The sequence below is a fragment of the Halteromyces radiatus genome (assembly GCF_025201355.1).
Source record: "Halteromyces radiatus strain CBS 162.75 chromosome Unknown BX664scaffold_11, whole genome shotgun sequence".
Taxonomy (NCBI): Eukaryota; Fungi; Mucoromycota; class Mucoromycetes; order Mucorales; family Cunninghamellaceae; genus Halteromyces; species Halteromyces radiatus.
Window position 1 is genome coordinate 446,539 of NW_026251697.1, and position 19,327 is coordinate 465,865.

General features: G+C 32.6%; 7 protein-coding genes across 7 annotated transcripts; 4 read left to right on the plus strand and 3 right to left on the minus strand.

Annotated features, from left to right (window-relative positions):
• The first annotated feature begins 79 nt into the window (after positions 1-79).
• BX664DRAFT_287428 (uncharacterized protein) lies at positions 80-1,563 on the plus strand. The gene is made up of 6 exons (XM_051541742.1): positions 80-208; positions 311-380; positions 510-561; positions 643-725; positions 783-1,037; positions 1,120-1,563. The coding sequence occupies exons 1-6, from the start codon at positions 185-187 to the stop codon at positions 1,452-1,454; spliced, it is 819 nt and encodes a 272-aa protein (XP_051396087.1). The 5' UTR covers positions 80-184; the 3' UTR covers positions 1,455-1,563.
• Positions 1,564-1,589: 26 nt separating this feature from the next.
• On the plus strand, positions 1,590-3,942 carry BX664DRAFT_343628 (uncharacterized protein). Its single transcript, XM_051547343.1, has 6 exons — positions 1,590-2,204; positions 2,311-2,519; positions 2,635-2,777; positions 2,871-3,095; positions 3,180-3,290; positions 3,364-3,942. Exons 1-6 carry the CDS (start codon positions 1,624-1,626, stop codon positions 3,850-3,852), a joined length of 1,758 nt encoding a protein of 585 aa, XP_051396088.1. The 5' UTR covers positions 1,590-1,623; the 3' UTR covers positions 3,853-3,942.
• A 414-nt stretch (positions 3,943-4,356) lies between these two features.
• Positions 4,357-5,743, minus strand: BX664DRAFT_353676 (uncharacterized protein; the record flags this gene model as incomplete). Its single annotated transcript, XM_051547708.1, has 2 exons — positions 4,357-5,171; positions 5,248-5,743. 2 exons carry the CDS (start codon positions 5,741-5,743, stop codon positions 4,357-4,359), a joined length of 1,311 nt encoding a protein of 436 aa, XP_051396089.1.
• Positions 5,744-6,157: 414 nt separating this feature from the next.
• Positions 6,158-8,083, minus strand: BX664DRAFT_318422 (uncharacterized protein; the record flags this gene model as incomplete). Its single annotated transcript, XM_051542796.1, has 7 exons — positions 6,158-6,310; positions 6,378-6,592; positions 6,681-6,994; positions 7,057-7,322; positions 7,399-7,708; positions 7,761-7,826; positions 7,887-8,083. The coding sequence occupies 7 exons, from the start codon at positions 8,081-8,083 to the stop codon at positions 6,158-6,160; spliced, it is 1,521 nt and encodes a 506-aa protein (XP_051396090.1).
• A 2,205-nt stretch (positions 8,084-10,288) lies between these two features.
• Positions 10,289-10,931, plus strand: BX664DRAFT_343639 (uncharacterized protein). Its single transcript, XM_051547344.1, has 2 exons — positions 10,289-10,445; positions 10,511-10,931. Exon 2 carries the CDS (start codon positions 10,596-10,598, stop codon positions 10,824-10,826), a length of 231 nt encoding a protein of 76 aa, XP_051396091.1. The 5' UTR covers positions 10,289-10,445; positions 10,511-10,595; the 3' UTR covers positions 10,827-10,931.
• Positions 10,932-14,657: 3,726 nt separating this feature from the next.
• On the minus strand, positions 14,658-16,670 carry BX664DRAFT_44972 (uncharacterized protein). The gene is made up of 8 exons (XM_051549584.1): positions 16,382-16,670; positions 15,910-16,204; positions 15,704-15,855; positions 15,527-15,622; positions 15,253-15,469; positions 15,102-15,161; positions 14,968-15,033; positions 14,658-14,897 (listed from the first exon to the last, which is right to left on the minus strand). Exons 2-8 carry the CDS (start codon positions 16,181-16,183, stop codon positions 14,812-14,814), a joined length of 951 nt encoding a protein of 316 aa, XP_051396092.1. The 5' UTR covers positions 16,184-16,204; positions 16,382-16,670; the 3' UTR covers positions 14,658-14,811.
• On the plus strand, positions 16,322-17,909 carry BX664DRAFT_343663 (putative IPP1-inorganic pyrophosphatase). The gene is made up of 8 exons (XM_051547345.1): positions 16,322-16,480; positions 16,533-16,648; positions 16,734-16,853; positions 16,930-17,143; positions 17,225-17,352; positions 17,419-17,504; positions 17,602-17,671; positions 17,758-17,909. The coding sequence occupies exons 1-8, from the start codon at positions 16,342-16,344 to the stop codon at positions 17,818-17,820; spliced, it is 936 nt and encodes a 311-aa protein (XP_051396093.1). The 5' UTR covers positions 16,322-16,341; the 3' UTR covers positions 17,821-17,909.
• Positions 17,910-19,327: the final 1,418 nt, after the last annotated feature.

Genomic DNA, 19,327 nt, shown 5'->3' on the forward strand with positions numbered 1-19,327 from the left:
ATATTCTTTTGTTTTCATATGATAATCCCTTATCCACGTGTAGTTTACTTCTTTGATGGTTGATATTCTTTCTTTTTTTTTTATGGGTCTACCTTATAAAATGTAACAAACTATTCATATACTTTATTCTACTCTATTCCCTTTCACTCCATTCCCTTTCTTTTCTTCCATTTATATTACTAACATGGCTGGATGGACTACTATTGAGGTATAATCAAATCTGTCTATTACCATCTATTCTATCAATTTTAACTGCTTCGCTTAATGTACATATTTTTTTTTTTTTTTTTTACTTGATTGAACTCCATAGTTGCCAGAGATTCCTTCTCCTAATTATATTCTTGTGAATAATATTTCATTGAAATCCTCAGGGAACAAAGGTACGGTGTCATACAATCATCATCATCATCATCATCGTGATAATATAGTTCTTAGCATGGAATCAACACTTTAAAATGATATAACTAACTGAATCTCTCCTTTTTCTATCACATACGCGTTTAACACAGTGAAAGAGTTCTTTTTATTTTGTGGAAAAATCAAAGAATTTGAAATGCAACTGTAAGGTTTTCTTGTTTTGTTAAAATTCTTCTTTGGATGTCTTATTTTTTTTTATATGTATATATCTATTGTAAATTTTAGGGATGAAGAAGGAACTGGTCAAAGAGCTTTAATCCATTTTGAACGAGAATCTGCAGCCAGAACTGCCGCCCTTCTTAGTCATGGTAAGACATCATCGTTCTCATTTTTATGAGGTGACTGATATATGTTCCTATTTATAGCCTTGATTGATGAATCACATATCTCTGCCTCACCTTATTTTGCATCTAGTTTTTCATTTGATGATAAGGGTAGTGATGATGGCAGTGAAGCAAGTACAAGTCAAGAATCTAAACCAAAATCACGTATTGTAGCTGAAATCCTTGCCAGTGGTTATATCTTACAAGATCATATTGTAACAAAAGGTTTGGAGTATGATAATCAATATCGATTCTCAACAAAATTATTTGGTTATTTAACTACTTTACAAGCCAATGGTAATCATCATCATTATCAAAAATGATATATTCTTGTGATCTCTTCAATTTTTTTTTTTTTTTTTTTTTTTTTTTTGGATAGTGAAACAATTCGATGAAAAGTATCGTATTTGGGATAAGGCAGTTGAAATGGATCAAAGATTCAAGATTCAAGAAAAGATGGAATTGGCCATGAAGAAAGCACAAGAAGCATTGAATACACCTACTGGTCAAAAGGTACATGGTTTGGCCAATCAAACGATGGCTCATATTGCAACTATCCATTACGAAGCAAAACGCATCCAAAGTGAAAAAATGGGTACCATCCCTACTCCTTCCTCTTCTACTCCTCATGAACATCAACAAACAGATGATACTCTTGTTACTTCTACTTCTACTACCACTGCCATGCCACCCACAGTCACCGGTTCTGCTTGATATGTTCCTCTCATGATAGCCTAAAAAAAAAAAAACGGACCTTTAAAATTGAAATAAACTTCCTGTCTGTACTTTGGAATTTGTATTCTTTAGTTTTTTTCTTCCCTTTTTTGCCTTTTCTTTTTTTTTTTTTTACTTTTTTTTTTTTTTATTCAACAACAATGTGATCATGGCAACAAAGTCCATTCCTGAAGATTTTCACTATTATATTCGAGTCGATACTGAAGCTGCATCGAAACGACGTCGACTGCATACATTGAAACAACTTCCAGTCAACTCGACATGTGAATCAACAACACTCACAGCACAACAGCTAGCACATACTTGGTTGGCAACTCATGAAGATGACTCGTGTTCCTCTGATCTACTAGCTACTATGGCTCGTTTGCAACGACAATTACTCTTTTCCATTGATGAATTTGTGCTTGCTCTGAATCTGTTCACCATGTCACAGGCACAATTGACTTTACTTCTGGTATCCTATTGGTCTTGGTCTCGAAAAGCATATGGAATGATGCCTTTGATTTCTTTTTTACTTCCATTACTTCATCAGTCATCGTCATCCATGGTTCTTGTGGCCTGTCTCCAAGAACTGGACAATATATTGGTGGTACAAGATTATTTGGAAGCAATCATCACACTGATGACAACATCAAGTTCTTCTGTTCCTATTGACAAAGCCAAGGTACAACAATGGATGCAACTTTTATTTGATCAAGATCGTCTCGTTATTTCAAACTATAGTCCTGGGTAAGAGTGCTAAAAAGTGGATATCAAAGAAGATCTGATTCAACATCTTTGTACTGATATTCTTTTTTTTTCTTTCTTCTTTTTCCTGTTGCTATCATCCTATTAGTATTGGAGACGTGAAATGCTCAAGTGTCTATCTGGCTTATTTTGATTTACTGGCTGATATGAAACGACTGAAGCATTTATCGTGGCAAGAAAGAAAACAATGGATTGAAAAGGAATGGATTCATTGGATACCTACATGTCATGATCATCAAAGTAGCTCCAGGATTTCCAAATGGATACCAACCAAATCACAACTTTTCTCGGATCAAAGTATGCTCTAAAAATATGAAGGATTGTTTCTTACTTCGGTTGTTATGTCATATAGCTGATTTTGTTATATATATATACGCTTCTTTTTTTTTTCTTTTTTCTTTTTGATCGATAGGTGAATGCGCTACTATAAGTTTGTTACAAGAAAAGAACTCTGCATGGCTAGATGGATCTCACAACACCAATGATGATGACACCGTGATACCTTTCTTTTCCTCTATGTTTGATTTCCTTATGACACAGTATTCAAAGGACAAGGTACTATTGGAATAAAAAAAGAAAAAAGAATGAAAGGACATATGTGTAAAAATGACAATACTGACATACTATTTTCTCCTTTTTATGACTAAGATCCCAAATTTGAATGTGATGTTTGGTATTTTTGGTCATAGTTGTTGGAAATTAGTGAAAACGGGGCAAGATTCGACTCAAATCGTCAAAATATTGGAACAAGCACGTCAAGCTTTATTACAGCATATACAAGGCCCTACTGAACCAATTGCTCTTTTATTATCCATGGTACAAATATCTCTACATCATTTTCAAACACTTTTGACATACCCTCAATGGTTTGTGGTAATGATATCAAAAAAAAAAAAAAGGAGAAAGAAGGAAAGAAAATATCTCATCCAGTCTCCTTTTTTATTTATTCATCCTTAGTCAACGTTTATTGATCCAGATACATCTTGTTTGAAAACCAAACGCCAAAACCAGCTATGGATGAAACATTTGGAAACAATGATACCTTATGAAACGCCTGCTATTCTTCAAGTAAACTCTTTTTTATCTTTAGTATTTATTTTCTTTTGCTTTAACTTTATTTATTTTATTTTTTTTTCGATAGATTCATACCAAAGCATATGCGGATCAACGAAAATCACCAACACCATCTTACGTTTCACAAGCAAAATCGAGATTATTGGCATTAGGTATAGATGTGACATTCAAGCATTATCCTACACTTCTCGGTTCCTGCAACGACAGCAGCAATAATAACAACATTAAGGATAAAGGTAAAGGCAAACTCGTGGAATCTAGCAGTAACAATAAAACAGTTTTGGGACATCAACCAGAGGATCTTCAGCGACTTGTTACTCAGTTTGGCGACACCAATGTTATCCCTCAGTCTTTATGGGAAGATTCGATTTTTCGACCGAAATGGTTCAAACAGACATTTTTACCGGCATTGATGCTTCATTGGCAACCCTCTGATCGACTCACTTTGGATAGACGAGATCAACTAGTGGCGATTTTTAACAACAAAGGGAAAATACCGGCTTTACTCTATTCACTATATACCTCCACAAAACAGGAAAACAAAAAAAATAGTTAGATAGACAGTTACTGGTCGTTCTTTTTATAGTGATTATTTTTTGACATTATAGTTATCTTGTATCAATAAACAATTCTGATATCTCCATAGGTTTTTTTTTTTTTTTTTTTTTTTCAAAGTGGGAAGAACAATGAATGGTTATATTAAAAAAAAGTATCTGCGCTTCTAGTGTCTATCGATAAAGCATTTCTATCATGGTAGCTTTTATAAATGAGTCTGTGATGATAATAATGTTTCTATTTTCTCCCTATGGCGATGATGGTAGCGTTAAGACAGTAACCATGATTACGAGTGACAATAGTGATGACAAAGGTGACTCTTAAATAATAAAAATAATAAAATAATGGATACTATTTATAAAAAGAAAATAGAACTCACATGTGTATATACAGAGAGAGAGAGAGAGAGAGAGAGAGAGAGAGAGAGAATAAGATAAATGATTTTATTAAATAATTTTTTTTTCTTTTTTGATATAAACTATAAAGGAGAGGGAGTCAATAGTGATCAATGGTCAAATCCAACACCAAAAGTCCAATTTCCATGAAGATCAAAAGTCATTTGGGCCACCTTGAGATAAACATTGTCATCAAACCAGAGAGGATCATCGTTGTACAAATCTTGAGCATGGGCACAGGCGCGAATAGCTTTGGTGACATGTTCTTCTTCGTTCACAGTTGCATCCAAGACACAAGACCATTGTCGATGAGGAAGTTGAGGATCCAGATCCTTGAAATTGGGTGAAACATAATCCAAAAGACGATCCATCCTGACCTCAGGTCGTCCCACCGCAACATAGTGGGTCAGAGTGGCAAACCAATGTGCTTGTACCAAAGATGCGGCTTCCTGAATAGTCAAGTAAGGTACCAAGATGTGGATAAAATAAGAAGAAGTCAACGCATGCATTAAAAAGAAGTCAAGACGAACTTGATTGTTTGAAGAGAGTCCTGTTGCACCATAGGCTACCACTACTGATGTATATAGTTCCTTTACACGCGAGTCGATGTCTTGCTTTGTTGTCCATTGTTTGTCATGTTTCCATTGTTTTGCATAATCATTGATCTTGTCCACCACACGCGGTTGAGAAAAGAGTTTGGAAATTGGATTTTCATCTTCCTTGCATATAGTATTTTCGAAAAATGCATCCTGCCGAATATCTTGTAGAATATCGAGTAATACATTCTTGTCGTTTTCCTTTGATTCTGGTCGTTGTACAGGAATTGTGGAGATAGAAGGGACGTTGGGGATAGAATCGGAAAGAGGAGGATTATCGTTGATCCATGGACTATATCGTAAGTCTGTGCAAGCTACCATCGCCAGTCCTATAGGAAAAAGAAAAGATAAATAAAATACGTTAGTTAATTAATACATCAAGATATTATATAAAAGTTAACTTACCTTCTGCCACTTGACCAGCAATACCAAATTCAACACCATAACCAACATGAATTAAAGGATGATATACTCCACCAACAAGTCTTGATAACATATCACCAGACCAAACCCATCGCCGAATAGTGTCAAAGATACCATGTTGTTCAATTTCTGTTTCAAAGAGTTTCAAAAAGCTAGTATAGGCACTCGCTTTCCCCAGTTGTACTTGGTAGTTTTCACGCGTTAAAGGTCGTTCCAAAAGAGGTGGTAATGGTCGTTGATAGCTGGCATGGTCCTTGTAGATTTGTTCAAGTCGTTCTTCATTGGCACCAAAAGAATAAGCTGCAAGAAGATGATGAGTAAGGTGATTGTGAAACTTTTTGTCATTGAAGAAAACATGAAAAGATTCATGATTGCTCTTGAGAAGCTTGTTCACGGCGGCACGAGACTTGGAGGTGATGCCTGGCATAACCAGATTGTAATATTCAGGATTCATAGGAGCCTTTGGGATAAACGACATTGTTCAATAATGTAAAATAAAAAAAAAATAAAAAGAGTAATGTAAGAAGGTATGAGAGTATAAAGAATGAGAAACAAAAAAGAAAAAAAAATACAGAAGGGGAAGCTGGTCTATATATTAGCGTACCGTGGAAATTCTTGTTGACTGCATAAAGATCCAAAGAGCCAATCAGAGTGGTCGATTTAAATATTCTTGTCCACTTACAAATCATGTTGACCAATAGAAGATGTCGTGTCATGAAGTAAAAGTTTCGGTTGCTGTGCCTCACCCATGACTAACACCAAATAGTTTTTTAATTGGTTTTAATAATCCGATGTTCCCCACCATGAAATTGTTTTCCATTGATCCGGCTAAATTCATCCTTGCTAAAACACGGTCATCCACATACACATCAAAAACCAAGACGTCGAAAAATCATGCATATTTGTTGTAGATTTTCAGCATATTGTCGGTCAATGCAATCAAATAGTGTCGATGTTGTATACGCTCCAACTTGATATCCATCATCAATTGATCTTGATTCCCTTCGATTGTTTGCTTTGCATCATCTTTGTTTCGTATATTGATCTATCGACAAAAGTAGTGAGTTGTCTTCAATTAAAAATACACAATATATATAGATATATATACTCACTGTTCCATCATCTTCACTAAAACAAGCGAGTCCTTCGTAAAGATCCGTCCTAGCCATGGCCTTTTGATATTGAGAACTAGTATATTCCCATATTACATTCCACTCATTACTTGATTGTTGAATAACTGTATGTTTTGTTGAAGATCCAAGAGAACGAGAAGATACCATTACTGTCATTTCTTGTTGATCGACCGCGAGGGCATAAGGTTGATAGCCTAAATTTTAAATATATAAAAACATTATTATACTTGTTCATTGATGTTCTTTTTTTTTTTTTTTTAAAAAAAAAAAAAAAGTATTTACCTTTTTCTTGAGCTTGAAATAAGTTGCAAATAGGTTCCTGTAGATTATCTTGCCATTGCCATTGATACGTTTGTGTGAGATTCGAACATACAAGTGAGGGAAAACTGGATGTTTGGTGATCACCTTCAAGTTGACAGGATATCATGGTATGTAAAGGTGTATTATTAGTATTGTCGTCGTTGAGTTGCATCAAACATCCTTTAGTATTCCTAATATCAAAAACAAGTACAGTGTTGTTGGCCAGACCACAATAAAACTGATTGCTATTTTTGATATCGAATTCGCATGACCAACCAGCCATAGGGAGAGTGTGTCTATATGCAAAAAAAAAAAAAAAGGATTAATCAAACAGATAATAAAAGATGGATCAACTTACGATAATAGAATACAATTATTAGAAGCTGATGTAAGTTGAAGTGTCTTATCCAGTCCAGTAGAGAGTAATGTCACATTCCCATTATCGACCAGTTTCATAGAATGTTTGATATCACGCACAAGTCCTGTATGATTACCAATATATTCACAGCTATGGAGATCCCGAAGACTCATCTTGTATAAACCGTGGTCTGTTGCTCCTTGCTTCAACGTTGACACCACCATTTCTTGATCAGGTACCAAGGTCATCACACGGGTGACATTACGCTATTAATGATAAATATTAGTACCTTGCTTCACTTTTCTTTTCTTTTCTTTTTTTTTTTATTTCGTTTCCTTTTACCTCTAATGATAGTAATTTAGTATCAACAAGTTGAAAGGGTGCATCGATGGAGTCAATAGTACTTGGTAAACTATATGATTGATTGGAGTAGGTTGTAGTTTCGTGATATTCTGATCTTTGGGTTAATTCATGAATAGTTTGTCGACATTGCTGATACTGTTGATTGATATCGTCTAGTTGTCTTGTTTTTTCCTTGAGAGCTGTTTGTATGACTTCCAGTTGTTGCTTCAGATCGTTCAGTACAGAGTCATTATCCTGAAATACCTTATTTGGCCAAATAGGTCGTATATCCTTCTTCCGTAAAAGTGCACTATATGAAAAGATATTCAGTATATTATTAAGAATAGTTCTCACAAACTTACCTGCATTGAGGACAAGACACGGTTTTACCATTAGAACTGTTGAGTTTGATCAAGTCTAAAATACATCTAGTGAATATAATAAAATGAGTATTTCTTATAATAAGATCATGTTTTATTTTTACTTACTTTTCACCAAAGACATGACCGCATTTTAAACTGATAATACGATGAGATCCATTATTTGTCCAGGAAGTAGAACACAAAGAGCATTTGGTTGCAAGTTCAACAAAGTGAGAGCGAGTTGATCTATGGTGTTTTGTTGAATCGAATGCTATTGGATCTTGAAAATCATTATCATCATAACTTATAGAAGGAACTTCCATATAATGAATGCATAAAAAAAAGAAAGAAAAGAAAGAAAAGAGAGAAAGAGAGAAAGAGAGAAAGAGAGAGAGAGAGAGAGAGATAGAAAAAAAAAGGGGGAAGGAAAAATAATACAGAACTTTGGGACTTTATGATTTTTCAACTCCGAGTCATGAGCACTCATCAAGTTGGATGATACTACATCGAAATGAATGAAGATATGAAATAGTACACTTTATTCAATAATAATTGACGGAATTCAAAGAATAAGATGACGCAAAAATAGGGAATAAAATATCGTAAGGATAGAAAATAAATGACAGAAGAAAAAAGATATAATTGTCGCATAATCAAATAGAGAATATAAGAAAATAGATATCATGAAAAAAAGAGTAATCAAAAAAGACAAAAGGAAATCCACCAATTGAGTTCACCAAGTTAACATATAAAAAAAAAAAAAAAAAAAATGAGTAATACTTATCCAGATAAAAATATTTCACTAGCTTACCATTTAAGTGTAACGAGATCGCCGTAGCGAAAGTAGGATGGCGATAACCATCCCGGAAATTGTTGAATAAAAAAAAAAAGAGGCTGACCGTAACCACGCAGATGCGCATTAGCGACCACGGTCAAGCCCAAAAACAAAAAAGAAGTAGATCAATGGAGAAACAGACAAAGATGCTTGAACTATTAAAGAGTACTTGTATAGAAAAAGGCAGATCAAAGAAAAAGGAAGACAGACAAAAAAGCAGGCAGGTAAGACGAATGTAATGTAAAGAAATAAAAAAAAAAAGTTAAATAAAAAGGATCCCTTTATAAGAAAATGAATCACCCTTGCAATTATGAGCTAATTTTAGTAGATAAAATGATGAGACAAGATGTAAGCGAGTTTTATCATTTTTTTTAAATATTAGCAACATTTCTATCTTTATATTGTATCTAATTCATCATCGTTTTTTTTTTTTTTTTTTTTAGTATTAACAGCATTTCTCTCTTTCTATTGTATCTAATTTATCATTTGTCCTTTTTAGTATCTACTTTATTATTTTTAGTATCTACTTCATCATTTTTTTTTAGTATTAGTAACATTTCTCTCTCTATAATAAAGTTAATTACATAGATGTTCTACATTAAATTCTATTATTACAATATCCATGTACTAAGTGATACATGATACTGACTTGTTTTTGCCATGTTTTAGTTTAATGACTAGATTTCTTTTTCTTTTTCTTTTTTTTCTTTTTTTTTTTTTTTAGTTGTTCTATTTTAAATGATAGTATGATTGTGCACAGCATACTTATTATTGCCATTTTTTAATTTCCATTGATGTGATGAATCATCATTATTATATTGATTTATCATGTTGGCTGATAAAAGAGTGTTTTGACATTTTTCAAAGAAAAAAAGAAAAGAAAAAGAAAATGTTGTTCTGTCAGAAGGTAACTAGAATGAAGTATTCTGTATTTTATCAGAAATTTGTACAGTGACTAACGACAATGTTCCATCATCCATCGTACAATCATACAACCATCCAACATACAATCATCCGCTATCACATATCATACAATCATACCATCATCCTTCATACAATGATACAGTCATCAATCATCAATCGTCAATCAATCGATACCTAAAAAATTATGGACAACACCCAAAGCTGCTAAAAATATAAAAAGCCCATGTTACTTTTCTTTTGTATCTTTTGTTATTAATAAACAAGTTATCATCAATATGTTCTGTGTCTTTAATGTACTCTACCGACATCTCTGAAGCGATATCTGAAAAAGTGGTAATGCGACATTCATTTTGGGAAAGTACGATATTTATTTTATCAGTCATCGGATGATGATTATATGGTATTTGTTTTTTATTTACTGTATAGGGAAAGTGATGAAACATCATACGTGTACTGTAATGATTTATCATGATAGCTGCCCTGGAGTGTTTTACACATTGATATGTATCTTCCTTAGTTAGTAATTATGGACCATCCGCATGATAATTTTCGAAGTCCGTATTTTTTATTTTTTGTTATAAAGAGATTCTTATTTTATTTTATTTCTTCCTTTTCTTTATAATGACTTTAGTTATATCAATTAGTGACTATTAGTAGTCATACTTTTATTTTTATTCCTACTACTTTATTACACGTCAATGTAATTGATTCCATTTTACAATGTATTTTTGTCGTTCGTTAGTGAATGCATTCTTTATTTTTATTTTATGGATATACTGACGGAATACGCTGATACGACAGTGATGAAGCCCTGCCACAATGGAGCAACAATGACATTTGAAAGAATGGAAATAGTTACTATTACCACCAACAAAAACGAGAAAGGGGATGCTATTGCGTTACTCAAATTCTTTCGGCAACTGAAGGTAAAAAAAAAAAAAAAGTGAAAAACATGGTAAACATATATTCTTTATATTACTGTACATGATAGGGGTGAATCATGCAGCAACGGTAGCAGGGAACGAAAAAGAATAGCAAACAGAGCACAACCGAGGGTATTTGGGTCAAAGACCGACATGATCATCCGAAAGGCGTCGAACGGTATAGCACTGGAATATGGTGGAACTGAAACATCTGCGATCTACGATAGCGACTTGGGCAAGAAGCGAATGCATGATGAAGAACTGAAGCTACCAAAAACAATGCGGGATATGCTGTTGATGATTGCCGAAGATATCAAATGGGATTCTGAGAAACTGAAGGAAATTGAAATTGTCGGTTACGCACATAGTGGTAATAAAGTTTGAAAATCTATATTCTATGATCTCTTACCTTTTTGTTATTATCGTTAATACTAGTGATCTATAGTAGTCATACTTTTATTTTTTATTCCTACTACTTTATTACGCGTCAATGTAATTGGTTCCATCTTACGATGTATTTTTATTCTTTGTTTGTGCATGCATTCTTTATTTTATGGATATGGTTACGGAATACGCTGATACGACAGTGATGACGCCCTACCACAATGGAACAGCGATGACATTTGAAAGAATGGACAAAGTTACTGTTGCCACCAACAAAAACGAGAAAGGGGATACTATTGCGTTACTCAAATTCTTTCGGCAACTGAAGGTAAAAAAAAAAAAAAAAAAAAAAAAAAAAAAAAAAAAAAAAAAAAAAAAAAAAAACTCGTGGCAATGCTAACTATGATGCTCCCTCTTCTTTTTTTTTTCCTTTTTTTATCAACAATTAGGGAAGAATGACAAGGTATTCCTTACAAAGAACCTTTTGAATGAAGCCATATGCCAAATGAAGCTTGACTTATATAAAGCCAAATCTCAAGATCAAGAATTATTTCAAGTTGCTTGACGTGGTGATGGCGTGTGGTACGAACTTGCATTGACGATGTTAGCAACCTTCAAAAGCATCAAGTGAATTGACATTCTATCGTAAAATCGCACATATCTTTGATATCATTTTGGATGATACCAATCTTGTACAAAAAGAGTAAGTGACAAAAGAATCAAGTTTTAGTGATGCAGTTGGACAAGGAAACTTACCTTTATTATTATTATTCTTAGCGGCAAAACGATGAGCAGCACTTCCAAGGATATATGTAGGACGAATGCGAAGGCGTTTGGGACCAAATATTGTATGTCTGGACGGCGTATTTACTTATGGAATCAAACGATGTGGAACACAGTACCAACGAATGGAAAAAGGAGGTACCTCTTGGAATGTCATTAAAACAACAATCAAAAAATATTCGAACGAACAAGATCTTGCTCTCAAAATGGTTGACGTATCCGATTACTGACGACATGATATCAAGATTGGAAACGCCATCGATGGATTGGATGAGTAAACAGCGATTATTATTATCATTTTTTTTAATAAAAAAGAAGGTATTCACAAAGTTTTTTATTTTCAATTAGGTTATGTAACCAGACGATTTCCGCAATTTACAATATCCTATGTACGTTGCGGTTATCCACGATTTCATCGCTAACCTTGATGCTTTGTATGTATGAAAGGACCGCCACCTCGATCACATCCTTCCTTTTCTTCTTTTTTATATTACATAACTGTGTACATCCCTTTATACTTGCCACTGATGATGGTGTCCATAAACTATCTGATGATCATGATTGGGAGGAAGTTTTATCCAAGTGCTCCAAGAAAGACCCCGAATTGCCAGACAACGTTGAAAAGATTCTTTGTGATTTGGACCAGGTAAAAAAAAAAAAAAAAAAAAGTAGATATATTGGTAATGATTTATTCTATTTTTTTTTTTTTTTTCATGTTCTTCTTTTTATTAACCAGTAAAGTCTTTTGTCCATAGGCGGTTTATCAATATTATTTTAAAGTCTCAACAGAACAATGACCGATACTTAATTGATGATTTCGACGTTTCACAAGCCATTTATGACTTCCAGCTCTCTCTTGCGAATCGTCAACAAAAACTCCATATGGAAACTCACCTATATCACATCTTGTAAGTGACGATGACTGAGTTTTTTTTTTTAAAAAAAAAGAGATGGTACCCTTATTGTTTTTATTGTTCTTGCATTTTTTTTAGGGCTGCATCCTAGATCTTGCTTATCAAACCTGGAAGGATGCCTGAAGATATGGGCAACATTTTTGGTGAAGAATATCTGGATTTATCCGTGGAGGACATTCAAGAAAAGATGGGTATTACTGCTATGATGAATGCTCGACTTCTTCTAGATTTGGTCACCAAGCTCATTGTGGTTGTAGAAGTATGATATATATACTTACTGACAAGGTGCTATCAAGATTATCAGCGTTATCGATGGATTGGATGAGTAAATTATTGCTTTCTTTTTTAAGAAAGAAGAAGGTGCTCACAAAGTTTGTTTGTTTGTTTTTCTTTTCACGTAGGCTATATTTGTCCACGGTATCACCATACAAAGATGTATATGTAGTCAGACAATTTTGCCAATTTACAATATCCTCTATACGTTGCGGTTATCCACCTAAGCTTGATGCTCTGTATGTATGGAAGAATCTCGACAATGAAAGACAGTTTGGTACTTGCCATCATCATATTCCTTACTTCTTTATAGCACATTGTACATATCCACTTTCGACACATCCATTTGCTTTTTTTTTAATTATCTCTCAATAAATGCGTCACTTGTTGTCATGTCTTTTGTCTTTCACTGTCTTTTATTACTCATATGGATTTTGGTTTTAGATTGATTCATCACATTTACTTGGAGTTGATGCTTTATTATGGTTTAGAAAGTGATGATGGGATTGTGCGTGTGTTTGGTGGTGGGGGATGGATTTACATAGTATGTTTATTCTCTTTTTTTTTTTTTTTTTTTTTTTTTACTGGGAAATATATGTATGTATCAATAGGAGGAAAACAATAGTTAATAATGTAACAATACAAATGACGTAAGATTATGCAGATGAAGGGAAGGATGGATGCATGTTGAACATTTTCTTCGTATGATGATAAGGTATCAAAGCGATATCATAAAGTAAAGGTTGAGACCAATCAGGATCAATGACAAAAGCCAATTCTTCTTGAACTACCACACGTACAAGTTCTTTTCCTTGTTGAATAGATGGATCTAATATTTGAATTTCATGATGATCATAAAATGCTTGCCATAATAATTTTTGATTTGATTTTGAAAATGTTTGCCATGGACTTGATTGATTTGTATCTCTCTTCACAGGACGAAAACACCACATAGGTGGTCGATGCGTTTTCCAATACCACCATCTTCGAATCCAATCAAAACTACTAGGTGTGGATTGATCGGTATATATCATGTCTCTTATTGTTTAATAGAATTCGACGAATAAACAAAAAAAAAAAAAATAGAATAAATAAATTATCGTTTTCTCATTTATTCTTTTGATGATCACTTACTTATTATTATGTTAGTATATAATAGAAAGATAATCAGTTAAATTGAATATCATGATTTTGAAAAAAAAAAAAAAGAAAGAGATCTTTTTTTTTTCATCGATTATTGTGTTATAGATAAATATAAACAGTGGCATCACGAGTATGATGTGATGATGGTCTGTGACCCATTGCTTAACCACCGGGATACACTAACAAGGCAAAGCGCTTGTTCAAATTATCATATGTACGACAATGAAAAAGTCCTAGAATGCACGGGGTCCCCGGATATCATTGAGACTAGAATCATTCTTTTTTTTTTTTTTTTTAATATGGTACTATTCACATGATATATGAGAAATAAAAAATGTAAAAAAAAAAAATTTGGATTATTTGTATACAAATACATTGTTATTCTAATAAGATTGCCTCAGGTGCTTGGGCAAATTGCCATATTTGGGTTCGTTTCCGTTTTCCTATCACTTCATCCGCATCTCATTCAATCGGTCAATCATGCCTAGTAAATCAGTACAAAACTTTTACATCAAATTTTCATATATATATATATATATATATATCAAATAAGTTCACAAATATAGAAAAAACGAACAAACACATATCATACATAACGGATGACTCTTAAAAATCTGACATCTGCATCATCGTCATGAGAAAAAAAAAAAGTCCACGATACTGTAGATGTCATTTTTTTCCCTAAATAGTGTACACACTGCATAATGAAGACCAATCATGGGGACAAAATAATACAATCATCCAATTTTTTTTTATTTACTTATAAACAAACAAATGTCCAACTCATTGGTATCTTCGCCATCATTTTATTCTAATTGATACAAGGTTTTTTTTTTCTATCGTCATCCATCATCATCACAATCAATTAAAAACTATCCTAATAGATCATCCAACCAAGCTTGATCATCCGTGCTTTTGTCATTCTTGATCACAGACTTGGGTAATGCAGATCCTGGGACTAACCATACCAAAAAAAGTAAGCATGAATAACTGACATATATACACCTTTATTCCTGCTTTTGCTTTACCTTTTAATTTTGGCATAGACGGTTTTACTAATTTTGTACTGGTTGCAGTTGTTGATTTGGTGGTATCTACAAATAAAGAAATGAGACAAAAAAAAAAAAAGACAAAATTTCTTACTATGTTTATAAAGTCTTACCTTGGATTACATTATTTGTTGACTCGAATCCAAGTAATACGTCCAATTCTTTTTCATCCTCTATGATAAATAAATCCAAGTAGGACAAGTAAATACTTGTTTGTAATAAATAAATCATAATATGTGGCGTATTATCCTCCTTTATTATTACCTTTTAGTTTCACATTTGATTCACTTCTTTCATCCTGCTTTGGTGTTATTCGTTGATTGGACCGATCGTTTCGAATATAAATACCATCGTTCTTTGACTGTTGTTGTTGTTCCAATGACGATGATTTCAATAGTATAACACCTTGAGATGTTTTGTTCATTGCGGGTATCAATGGTTTTTGTAAACCGATAAAATCTTGTTCAAAAGCACATTCGATCTTAAGAAGAGGTTATTATTTAAACTTTTTGTACGATATCAGATATAATTTTCTTACCACATCCATATCATCCTTTGATAATCCAAGTAATATCCTAGTTTCTGTTTGTTGAAATTTCTTTTCGAGTGCATCAAAATTCACTTGTAATAATGACTAAACATCCAAAAAATAAAATAAAATAAAATAAAATAAAATAAATAAATATATTAAATAAATCAATTGTAGCCATCTTACCTCATCTTTGTAGGTTGAAGATAATTCCTGTTCTTCTTTGAATTTGAAATAAGTTGATCCACCAGATAAATGTCCTTCAGCATCTTCCAACATGGTCACTAAATCTGTTGTTTCACGATCGATACCTAGTTCAGCATCTTGATCAATATCATCTAGAAAGAATAAAGAATAAGTCCATCACATTCTTTATTATTCAATTATCTTACCTTGTAGTGATCGTTCTTTATATCTATCTTGATTGTTAATGATTTTACGCTTAGAGAATTGACCAGTTTTGATACTGGTAAAAGTTGTCTGGGTAGTTGTGGAAGGTAGTTCACCATTGCGTCGTCGAATAGCTGCTATACTTGTTCCCTTGTCATTAGCTCTAGCTCGACGTTTTCTTTCTTCTGCTATCTCGGCTGCTGTAGAATCACCTTGTTTTTTCTTGCGTTGTTGATATCTTCGTGATTCTTTTGCTTTGTGTTCATCAGGTCGCATTGTATACAATATAGATTAATACTGTCAAAAGGAAAGAAAAAAAAAGTTAGATTCTTGCTTTTTTTTTTTTTTTTTTAAATCCCGGACTACATTCTAAAATTTTTCCATACTGATGGAAATATTTTTCCTTATAGATTTTTTTTTTTTTGTTAGAAAAAATGATGATGTTTTCTTTATGTTTATCTAAAGGTTTCCTACCAACTACCAAAGCATGGCAACATACAACCTTCAGAACAATGGCTATCAAGACATTTACAAAGGGACAACCTTTTACCCCTAACCATCGCGTTTATTTTGGTAACTTTAAATATATATAAAAGAAAGGGTGATTGACAGATTTTATATGTAGAAAACAATGGCCAAGTGATCTCTCCATTTCATGATATTCCTCTTTATCCTAACAATGACAAATCTATTGTTAACATGGTAGTAGAAGTACCAAGATGGACTAATGCCAAAGTGGAGGTAAAAAAAAAAAACTTTCTATATTCCTTCTGATTTAGATACAAACGCGGGGTATGCATTCATGTCCTTTTTTATAACTTAAAAGATAGGCACCAAGGAACCCTATAATCCTATCAAGCAAGATATGAAAAAGGGCAAGCTTCGATTTGTAGGCAATTGTTTCCCTTACAAAGGTTATATATGGAATTATGGTGCTCTTCCACAGGTAAGACTAAAATAATATAGTTAAGGGGTTTGGATTCTGAAGATGATATTGAGTTTTTTTTTCCTTCTTCTTAAAGACATGGGAAGATCCTAACATGATCAATGAAGATACCAAGGCAAAAGGTGACAACGATCCATTAGATGTGTGTGAAATTGGACAACAAGTAGGGGAATGTGGTGATATCAAGCAAGTTAAAATTTTAGGTGTAATGGCTTTACTAGATGAAGGAGAAACAGATTGGAAACTATTGGCAATTGATATCAAGGATCCTTTGGCAAATAAACTGAATGGTAAACCATAAAAAAAAATATGCCATGGAATTAGATAGAACAGAAATGATGTATATATATCTTTTATATGTAAATATCTAGATATCAAGGATGTTGAACAACATTTTCCAGGATTGATTGATGCTACAAGACGTTGGTTTAGGATTTACAAGTTACCGGATGGAAAACCTGAAAATGAATTTGCTTTTGATGGGGAATGCAGGAACAAGGTAAAAATAAACAACGATATTATTATAGTTCATAGTAAATATCTTTTATTTTTTTTTATGATTTAGGATTATGCTGTATCCGTTGTACAAGAAACTCATGAAGCATGGCGTCGATTGATTCGTAATCAAAGTGAAATGAAAGATCTCTCTTTGTAAGTTCATTACATTGATGCACAAACATAATAGGGATGACAAAAAAGGGAAAATTCGAAGATTCTAATCTATTTTCAATATCTTGATTTTTTTTAGGGTTAATGTCACAGTTGAAGGCTCACCTTTCAGGACATTACAAGGGATGGAGAAATCGCAAGTGACAGAGGTAGATGTAGAATATATATACAAATATGGATCTTTTGCACTAACACTCCAGAATCCTTTTTTTTTTTTTTTGATGGATGATTCTAGGGACTGCAGCAAAGCAAGGATGAAATATCACAACCCGATGAACGTTGGTATTATTACGCTTGATTTGAAGAATAAATATTGTTATTAGAGTCGCAAATTATTATTATTATTATTATTTTGAAATAAAATAATGTGTATACTAGGAAAAAAAATAATAATTTAGAATCTTTAGGAGATTAGAAATTGAAACAAGAAACTTAAAGAGTAAAGCATACATACTTGAAAAGGGATTGTACCGAACTTGTTCTGAGGAAGCTATTTATATCTCGGCTTTACATTCTTCTACGGAACCATGGAAACTAGTGATATCTTTATCATCATCATTAACACTCATCCATCACTGTCATCATTCAATCACCCATTCAAGAGATTTGTTGTTATCATTCAGTTAAAATAATACAATAGAAAAATCAAAAAATAAAAATAAAAATGAATGTGTTTTACGTTCCTCCTTGATCTCGATCATACAATATATAAATATATATATATATATATATATAAAAAGAACATCGTGCCAGTTTTCTAATGACTACTTGTCATTTTTTTTTTTTTTGAACTGGAATATGGGGTGCATACATAGAGTTTATTTATAGAGGATTGTTTTTGGACGATGCAACGCGAGCTTATTGTGGAGAATAAGAATAATTTATGCAAAATGGAGATAAAGTTTTTTTTTTTTCTTCTGAATGTTAAAAAAAAAAAGGGGGAAGGAGATGATAGAACAATTATTCTTCATTTGTATAATGAAAGAAAGGAGAAAAATAAAAGCAAGGAGAGAAGGATGTCAATTCAAGGAGTTTGTAAATGAAGACTTGAAACGGTTCTAAAAAAAAAAAAAAAAAAATAGATGATCGAATGAATTTCTATATGAATCCATTGATTGATGGAGTCATTATAAAATGTATATAATTTGATCTCATTCATAATATTGTTATTATTTTTTTTTATAATCATCACTCTTTTTTTTTTTTTTTTGGATATTATCATGTTTTTTGTAATAGAAGACATATGTCAATAAAACATCTTTTCTTTTCTTTTTTTTTTTTAAAAAAAAAACCTGTTTTATGTGTAGTTTATTTTGTTACATACAGGCATCATTGCCCCAAATCTATTCCCCCCCTCATATAATTCCTTTAGCTCGCTCTTTTTATTTTTAACGCGAGCAATCTTTGTCATCATCTAGAATCGCTCCTTTAGTGGAAGAGGGGAGGATCGACGCGGAGAATGAATCAGATTCATGCAAAAAAAAAAAAATTAGATTGAATGAGATGATATGTTTTATTAAGATTATTATGAAATGATGAAAATAAATAAATAAATAAACTCTCTCTCCCTGAGAGAAGAAGAAAAGAAGAAGAAAGCAGTAAAAAAATCAAAAAAAAGTAGACATATACAATAATGGATAATGATGAATAACATGAGAATTATATATAATAATAATGATAATAAAAAAAAAAAAAAAAGAGAAGACAACATAATAGATAGGGGAAGAGGAGGAGAAGAAGAAGGAAGAGGATGATATTTGAACAAAGCATAAATCAATCTGGCGCTTAATAAATCGGAAAGTGAA

What these genes read in the sequence shown, in the direction of transcription:
- BX664DRAFT_343663 (XM_051547345.1), top strand. Translation starts at nt 16,342, where the DNA reads ATGATGATGTTTTCTTTATGTTTATCTAAAGGTTTCCTACCAACTACC. An exon ending in ATTATGGTGCTCTTCCACAG is followed by an intron (nt 16,854 to 16,929) that starts GTAAGACTAAAA and finishes TTCTTCTTAAAG; the next exon opens with ACATGGGAAGATCCTAACAT. An exon ending in GAAATGAAAGATCTCTCTTT is followed by an intron (nt 17,505 to 17,601) that starts GTAAGTTCATTA and finishes GATTTTTTTTAG; the next exon opens with GGTTAATGTCACAGTTGAAG.
- BX664DRAFT_343628 (XM_051547343.1), top strand. Translation starts at nt 1,624, where the DNA reads ATGGCAACAAAGTCCATTCCTGAAGATTTTCACTATTATATTCGAGTC. An exon ending in CACAGTATTCAAAGGACAAG is followed by an intron (nt 2,778 to 2,870) that starts GTACTATTGGAA and finishes TTTATGACTAAG; the next exon opens with ATCCCAAATTTGAATGTGAT. An exon ending in CATACCCTCAATGGTTTGTG is followed by an intron (nt 3,096 to 3,179) that starts GTAATGATATCA and finishes ATTCATCCTTAG; the next exon opens with TCAACGTTTATTGATCCAGA.
- BX664DRAFT_343639 (XM_051547344.1), top strand. Translation starts at nt 10,596, where the DNA reads ATGATCATCCGAAAGGCGTCGAACGGTATAGCACTGGAATATGGTGGA.
- BX664DRAFT_44972 (XM_051549584.1), bottom strand. Translation starts at nt 16,183, where the DNA reads ATGCGACCTGATGAACACAAAGCAAAAGAATCACGAAGATATCAACAA. An exon ending in CAAAGGATGATATGGATGTG is followed by an intron (nt 15,470 to 15,526) that starts GTAAGAAAATTA and finishes CCTCTTCTTAAG; the next exon opens with ATCGAATGTGCTTTTGAACA. An exon ending in AACAAATAATGTAATCCAAG is followed by an intron (nt 15,034 to 15,101) that starts GTAAGACTTTAT and finishes CTTTATTTGTAG; the next exon opens with ATACCACCAAATCAACAACT.
- BX664DRAFT_287428 (XM_051541742.1), top strand. Translation starts at nt 185, where the DNA reads ATGGCTGGATGGACTACTATTGAG. An exon ending in CTGGATGGACTACTATTGAG is followed by an intron (nt 209 to 310) that starts GTATAATCAAAT and finishes TGAACTCCATAG; the next exon opens with TTGCCAGAGATTCCTTCTCC. An exon ending in TGCCGCCCTTCTTAGTCATG is followed by an intron (nt 726 to 782) that starts GTAAGACATCAT and finishes TCCTATTTATAG; the next exon opens with CCTTGATTGATGAATCACAT.